The sequence below is a fragment of the Salvelinus namaycush genome, chromosome 5 (assembly GCF_016432855.1).
Source record: "Salvelinus namaycush isolate Seneca chromosome 5, SaNama_1.0, whole genome shotgun sequence".
Classification (NCBI taxonomy): Eukaryota; Metazoa; Chordata; class Actinopteri; order Salmoniformes; family Salmonidae; genus Salvelinus; species Salvelinus namaycush.
Genome location: NC_052311.1, coordinates 70,173,681 through 70,182,069, shown reverse-complemented (window position 1 = coordinate 70,182,069; position 8,389 = coordinate 70,173,681). Strand labels below are relative to the sequence as shown.

Below are 8,389 nucleotides of genomic sequence, written 5' to 3'. Positions count from 1 at the left end.
TTACATCCCCATTTTCTAAGAAAATAAACTCTAGGTTTAGCAGTCAACGAAGAGCAGGAAACTCACTGCAGGTCGGATTGAAGGCCCATTTCAGACTAACCCTTTGAACCAAGGTCCAATTCCACACAGGCCTGGCCTATATTATATTCAATATCTCAATAGATAAGCGCGTTTCAATAACTATCAGAAGTTATTTGGCGTCTTTCCAACAACCACTAGGCTACGGTATTGCATCCTGCCATTATCAAAACAACGTACATAATAGTGGTTAATAACATTGACGTCGATTGCTGTAGGCCTTCTCCCAGCACATATCAAAAATGCTATATTCTCTTACCCCCATCTCCAGCAAATTCCTGCGCGGTTGGAACCGTCCATTTTAGTTTGATAGATTTCCTATGGGACGTAGGCCGAGGTTCCATCGCAGGTGAGGCCCGTGGTTATCTATTATCACCCACACGATGTGCTTAGTCGTTATTTTGTTGTGAATAGAACGCTAATGCTTCTCTCCGATCTTATTTCGAAGCCTTTCTGTCGAGGAATGCTCTCGAACTAAGGCGAGTCCCTGTTCCACAACAACATCTGTTCATTTCACGTGACTTTAGTAAAATACTAACATCTGTTCAGAATAGGTTTCATTCGGTGCCTCTCTGCGTCGTGTCCGTTACCAACTCCTCTCCGCAAACACAGGAACGTTTACTTGTTCTTAGTTGTATTACATTTCTGAGTTGGAGAGTTTGTTGACTTCCAATTAAGCTATTTTTGCTTGCCAACGGGAACAGCTTGGATGTTCATATAAGCAAGTTGTGTTCCTAGGACTAGGTTTATCTTTTGCATTCAGGTTTTTAGTTTGCACATAACTCTATTTTGCATTTTGGAACTTTCCTTGTGATTCTGCAGTGACTGTGTCCATAAAAACAAGCTGTGTATAGGAGACGTTCACATGTGCTGGCTGCATACTCCACCACTAGCCTACAGGGCCTACCAAAGGCGCCTTGAATTTCATAGACATCTGGGAATTCCATACATGCCTCACAAGCCAATTGCACACCTTCAAACGGACACGTGCTTTGAATTAAACGACTTCAGGAGGGTTGAAGAGTCCAAAATACTTTTCCAGATTCAACAAACGGATGGATATATTAAGCGTCCAGGGGCAGTAATTGCAGGCTATGCAATACTTTGATTGAACATGTATTCTGAGGAAACACGCCTGCGATCTCAGAGTGACAGTCAGTTGTTCTGCGTTACCTGCTATAAAGGGACATGTTTGCACAGCATCTAAAACTGATACACATGGCCTTTAATGCATGTTAATGCTAATAATCAACACCCGTTCACGTCAAATAAATCGGTGAAGAATATGGGGACAAGGTTATGGGGATCAATTCATTAGACGTGCTTTGATTTAGAGGCGGTTTGCAGGAGCTTTAGCCTGAGCGCTTGCTATTATAGCCCGCCATATGGGAAATAACGTGTGCTCATCAGTTCGACTAATTAAATAGTTTATGTTTATATGAAAGCCACAGACAGAAAATTAAACACACCAACAACATGTGTTAACTTAAGCATAATATTTTACTCTGTCTCGCATCAGTAGCCTATTACATTTAGCAAAGTAACATGACTCTTTGTGAATAGATTAGAAGTAGCCTAAGATAATACAGACAGTCAATTACAATAGGCCTGCTACATCGTCTAGGCTACGTACTAGGCTATATTCAATATCATGATTTAAGGGGCTATGAGTCGCATATCAATATATATCACAATTGAATAGGCCTATGTTCATTTAGTATGTTTCAGCTTTTGGAAAACTATTCTCCATTTCTCATTAAAGAATGAAGCAAGTTCACGCAACTGATCAATCATGTCGATTTGCAACCTCATTTATCAGGAACACTGAATAACCTCATTTATCAGGAAGACTGAATAACCTCATTTATCAGGAACATGGAGTAACTTCATTTATCAGGAACGTGGAATATTACCTCCTTTATCAGGAACGTGGAATAACCGCATTTGTCAGAAAATTGAATAATCTCATTTATCAGGAACATGGAATGACCTAATTTATCAGGAAAATGGAATAACCTCATTTATCAGGAACACAGAAAAACCTCCTTTATCAGGGACATGGAATTATCTCATTTATGAGGAAAACAGAATAATCTCCTTTATCAGGAACTTGGAATAACCTCATTTATCAGGAACACGGAATAACCTCATTTATCAGGAACATGGAGTAACTTCATTTATCAGAAACATGGAATAACCTCACTTATCAGGAACACAGAATACTCTAATTTATCAGGAACATGGAATAATCTCATTAACAGGAACGTGGAATAACCTAATTTATCAGGAACATGGTATAACCTAATTTAACAGAAAAACAGAATAACCTAATTTATCAGGAACAATGAATAACCTCATTCATCAAGAACGTGGAATAACCTTATTTTTCAGGAACATGGAACAACCTCATTTATCAGGAACATGGAACAACCTCATTTATCAGGAACATGGAATAAACTCCATCAGGAACATGGAATAACCTCCATCAGGAACATGGAATAACCTCCACCAGGAACATGGAATAACCTCATTTATCAGGAACATGGAATAACCTCATTTATCAGGAACATGGAATAACCTCATTTATCAGGAACATGGAATAACCTCATTTATCAGGAACATGGAATAATAGCAAATGTCAACACTATAGGGTTTAGTGACGCACAAAGTGTTGCTACACAATTATAAACGGCAAAGTTTGCCTACTACTATACAATAATAATTAAAGCAGTAGTCTGGTTTATTTTACAAATAGGCTAATAATACTATTGTTTATAATATGAATAATATGAATAATACATTATTCCAACGATGTCCGTTCATTACTACAAAACAAACATAATAAATATTATGATTATTTAGTCTTTCATAACCTATAGTCCCATTGGGTCGAGAGAAATCCGATATTCAGAGGCATTTCAGGAGTATGTTGGTTTAAGATGAAGCGTGATTATGTTGATTATAAGACCATGCCAAAAACAACCGTGAAACGTTTCCCAGGTGGACACAGTTTTAATACATTTCATACACTCCTCTTACTGAATGATCTCTGCGAAAGTTGTTGTCGTAAATGTGAATGTTAAGCATGGCCCACTTGTGGATTGGAGCAGGACACATTATAAACATTCACTTCAATGTGAAGACTTACCGACAATTTATTAACTATTTGTGTCGGAATAAAAGTCGAAGTAGCCTAACTGGTAGCCTATCAGATAACTCTGCTGCATAACATTGCATGTTTGCATCAAAAGAGAGACTTACTAAAGTATTTGACAATTGTTCGATCCTAGAACATTTAGATTTGTATAATCATACCATATTTGTTTGGTTAAAACTTAATTAATGAAGTAAAAAGGGCAATCATTTTGTTTTATCATTTACTTTATTGCGGAAAATATACAATTATTTACACAACAACAATAAAAATAGGAATGCATTTCAGACATAAGATCTATTCCTCATGTAACACGTGTCATCAATAAATAAATAAATGTATTCTGAAAAGAATAACCTCAATTATTTTTGCACAGGTTGGCGACACATTATTTCAACCCATTAGCCTATAATACCGCAGTCAGTCCACATCGAAAGTCTCACACGGAAACTGAGACAAATGCGTCGATGCTGCCCTTTAACCTCCACAGAATACGGTCCACAGAGTCAAAGACATGCATGAAAACATACATTTCCAAGTAACATTCGTCGTCAACAATAAAAAAAACTAACGTATATCAGAATGTAGCAGTGTAGTAGCCTAGCACTCGAATGCAGATCCAGGTCGTCCAAAAGCGGGCCTTTCCCAGGCAAAGTGCTCTCCCCACGCCCTGTCCTCTTTGGTTTTAAATGGTTGTCAAAGTTTGCTCCCATAAACCGCAGCGTTGTGTGTTTCCAGCATTATTCTCCAGAATTGCCCCGTTGTCATATTGATAAGCAGAATCAGCTGTCACCTGCAGATCAGAACATTTATAAAAAGTCGATTAATTATTGACGCCTGACTACGAAAAAGTTCAACAAAACACAGCAACCTAGACTTGTTTGTGGCTGCAGTATGACTCACAGATCCAGGAAAGTACAATAGTCTATTAAAGTAGAACACTATTTAAGCTGATACTGTTAAAAAACAAAACAATAGCCCAAATAGGCTATAGTCAAATGTAGTAGGCCCATAGGCCTAAAGTGATTGTTTTTGTATTTAGCCATTTTTGTACAACGAACATCAACTGAAATGGTTGCAATGTAGTACGGTCTTAAAAAGTAAGACAATGAGTTGGAAAACAGAGCATACCATTTTGGACTACAGCTCTTCGGCCGTGAGCTAGTGAGATGCTGACATGGACCAAGCGCCCTCCATCCTCCATACAGAAAACGCATAGCTTAATCTCTCATGAGCCACATAACTACAACTTGCCATTTTGGAGTCCAATTCATCGCTCTGCAGAACTTGGTACAGGAAATCGATGTACCTGGCAGCAAGTTTTAAGGTTTGTATTTTGCTCAGTTTGTCTGAAGGCAAAGTGGGGATAATTTTCCGCAAAGACGAGAAAGCTTCGTTGAGTGACTGCGTCCTCTGCCGCTCGCGCACGTTCGCCATGACTCGTTGCGTCTGTAGGTCTTCGAAAGAATGTGGACTGCTGCTGCTGGACTTTTTCCCTCTTTTCCCAGGGGTAGGGCTATCTGAATCCTCCCCGTTTTTCCTGCTTGATGTCCTTTTCCTCCCACATCTCTTCGGTTGCCTATCCAGTTCCCCCTCACTGTTGCTGAGACTGTCTAGTGGAGAGCCTGGGGAGCTCGACTCTTCCCCGGTCATTTCCTCAGACATCACCCCTCAGTTAGTAGACAGACAAGCGACAGTCAGTCCGAATGATCCTCGCATCAAGTTAACGGTTAATTCCAGTCGCGCCTTCGATTCACCGCCTTTGAAGACACCAATAATAAAGTATCCATACATGGGATCCCGAGACAAGATATGTTTTCTGATACTTGAGAAAGTTACGGAGTTCTTATAGCCTGCATGCGTAAAGATTTGGAGAGAGAGAGGATTGGCCAATAAAGTATATTACGTGTAAAGAGGGGTGGGCGCGAGCAAGGAACTATGAGGAACTCCTCTCGCTGCATGGTCTTCTGAAAACAAAGTCGAAGACAGCTGAAAGCGTACTTCATCAATGGCGGGATTGGTATTGCATAGCCTAGAATATAAATTGGACAGGCTTATCAAAGTATCACATTTTGTTTGATTTGAATCTCATTTAATATGCTTATGTTTAATGACACTATTAGGTAAAACATAAATAAGGTTAAGCGTTGAATGCAATATTTGTTTTTACGCACAACAAACAATCTAGATTTTAACTCAATGTATGCCATGCACCATGTTGTAATTCAAGATGAAATAAACACTAAAGTAAAACAGTAACACGATATGGAGCCAAACGATGAATAGCTAAACGTTATTCTTATATTCCTCTAGTTTGGATAAACATGATCATTATACGCTGGCTCATTCATGCGCACAAGTGGCGCGTATCCAATTGACCACACACACACCACCTGTAAACATACAACTGGAAACCCTCTGCTGACCCAACCTTTAATTTGCCTAAACAGTTTTCGACGTAATTATCCTGGATGAGAATGATCCTGGATGAGAGTATACCAACATATTATTTCTTTAAGGGCATTTAAATGTGTCCTTAACTGGAATCCATGTATTTATGTATTAATATGAGACTTAGCCCATACTTTCTGTTAATTAGGCTACTGCAGTACTACTTTTAGCCCCTTATTCTGGAAACTAGAGATGCGTTTGAGTCCAACAATATCATAGTCCTCTATAGCCACAATTCTTCAGTGTTGTTGAAACTCCAATTCTACATGGGCATAAGTGTTGTTGAAGCGCTCGTGAGAAGACTGTAACTACATTGTCCACAAGAGGGCATATTCCTCTATCGTTATCTTTATCTCTAGACTCTAGAGCAGAGCTCTCCAACCCTGTTCCTGGAGAGTTACCCTCCTGTAGGTTTAAACTCCAACCCTGTTTCTGGAGAGTTACCCTCCTGTAAGTTTTAACTCCAACCCTGTTCCTGGAGAGCTACCCTCCTGTAAGTTTTAACTCCAACCCTGTTCCTGGAGAGCTACCCTCCTGTAGGTTTTAGCTCCAACCCTGGTCGTAACTAATCTGGTTCAGTTTAGGTTAGGGTTGGAATGAAGACCCTCAGGAGCGTAGCTCTCCAGGAACAGGGTTGGAATTAAAACCGACAGGAGGGTAACTCTCCAGGAACTGGGTTGGAGTTAAAACCTGCAGGACGGTAGCTCTCCAGGAACAGGGTTGGAATTAAAACCTACAGGACGGTATCTCTCCAGGAACAGGGTTGGAGTTAAAACCTACAGGACGGTAGCTCTCCAGGAACAGGGTTGGAGTTAGAACCTACAGGCCGGTAGCTCTCCAGGAACAGGGTTGGAGTTAAAACCTACAGGAGGGCAGCTCTCCAGGAACAGGGTTGGAGTTAAAACTTACAGGACGGTAGCTCTCCAGGAACAGGGTTGGAATTAAAACCTACAGGAGGGTATCTCTCCAGGAACAGGGTTGGAATTAAAACCTACAGGACGGTAGCTCTCCAGGAACAGGGTTGGAGAGCTCTGCTCTATAGTCTCTAGACCAGGGTTCCCCAACTGGTGTATTTTTTAAATTAATTATTCATTTATTTTTATTTTTATTATTGTTGGACAAAAAATATTGTTCCCAAGAATTTCCTCGCATACGATCAATACAAATGTAAGCAAGGTTTGAAATTATTACGTTTTAGTGAAATATTATATCTGTTTGGGCTTCTTGGGGTCAATTTGCAGTCTGCAAATTATTTTAAATAATGTTCCGGCCCCCTGCCCCAAAATCGTCCCGCGGCTAAATCTAGTTTGATGATCCCTGCTTTATAGCGTTTCTAATTGGAAGATATTCCCCCATGCTATAAAAGTGATGTCTCATTTACAGTAATTTAGCATAATACAGAAATCTAAACAAAAAACAGCTCTCATAAATACTGCAATCAAATATTAATGAAATCAATCACATTTATTACATTTTGTAACATACAGTATGAATACTTAGTCCTGTTAAAGTTGTAGCCTAGGCTACATGTGGGCTCCCATATAAAAGGTAAGTTAACACTGCTGCTACCTCGCCCTCTAACCAAGGTGAATTGAGGAGCAAACTGAAATGCAGAGGAAATTCTGCAACTCTTGGAGGACAGTGCCCCTATATAAAAGGCCTCTCTGTCTGTAAGAAATATTTACCAGGATGTGGGGGTGGTAAACAATAAACAATATCCATCTTGTGTCATAGTAAGAGGATTACCTTCTCTGGGTTCTAGAATCCCCAGGAGCACCAATAGGGGAGCAGGAAGCAGGAGGGCAGGCAGGGTTAGAGGTCACAACACCAGTGACCATTCATTGAAACCAGCGTCCAGCCAGGGCCCAGGGCTCAGAGTGAATCATTGTTCTGACTGGGGGACAGACAGGGAGACACCTTAGGGCATACCTTACTTACACAGAGGTTGGTTAACTGTGACCTGTCCTGACCAATCATTTCATTTAATCTGTTTGACATGTTAGGGGGCAAACTGAAGTACCAGTATCCAGGAACATCCATACATTTTGACTTTAAATCTTATTGCGATTTGCCAACAATTGAAGGGCTCATCTGAAAAAGAGGCCTGGGTCCCAATGGGACTCCCTGTCAAAATAAAGGTTCACTAAAATACTGTAGCGACCCGCACAGACAGCTGTGTGTTATGTGTTAGGCTAGTAGGTGGTTGTGTTGTACTTACTAGTACCCAGTGTTTGCAGGGTTCGCCATGCCAATCAACCTGCTATCTGCCAATCACGGGAATGCCTGGAATGTTCTGATGCCGGGCATCCTGGTGGTTGGCAGAATGGCTTGGAGGGGGGTTGGGCAGGGGGATGGAGCATTGGAAGTTAAGACCAGGTTTAGCCTTTATTCTCTCTCTTACGTCTGGCCTTCACAAGAGAAGGTCACGGTTGTTTTATAGGGTATCCTTCATTTATTTGGCGTGGGCTACGGCCAAACAGTAGCCTGTGTGAAGTTGGGTTAATAAACCATAAATTGGTTATCTCAACCCTCTATCTGGATAATTGTTCCTTTATGATCTAGTCAGGACATTACAATATATAATTTTTTCTCCAGAATCATAAACGTTTTCAGAATGCTTTAGCACTGAGACTAAAGATTCAACCAGTGATATTTCAGTAGATTTGAAGAGTTTAGGAGCACCAGGTTCCCTCACCAGGTGACTTT

General features: G+C 40.4%; 1 protein-coding gene across 1 annotated transcript; it reads right to left on the bottom strand.

Moving 5' to 3' along the window:
• Positions 1-3,448: 3,448 nt before the first annotated feature.
• On the bottom strand, positions 3,449-5,138 carry twist1b (twist family bHLH transcription factor 1b). Its single transcript, XM_038993328.1, has 2 exons — positions 4,364-5,138; positions 3,449-4,025 (listed from the first exon to the last, which is right to left on the bottom strand). The coding sequence occupies exon 1, from the start codon at positions 4,895-4,897 to the stop codon at positions 4,394-4,396; it is 504 nt and encodes a 167-aa protein (XP_038849256.1). The 5' UTR covers positions 4,898-5,138; the 3' UTR covers positions 3,449-4,025; positions 4,364-4,393.
• Positions 5,139-8,389: the final 3,251 nt, after the last annotated feature.

Excerpts from the sequence above, each read along its gene's own strand:
- twist1b (XM_038993328.1), bottom strand. The coding sequence starts at position 4,897 with ATGTCTGAGGAAATGACCGGGGAAGAGTCGAGCTCCCCAGGCTCTCCA.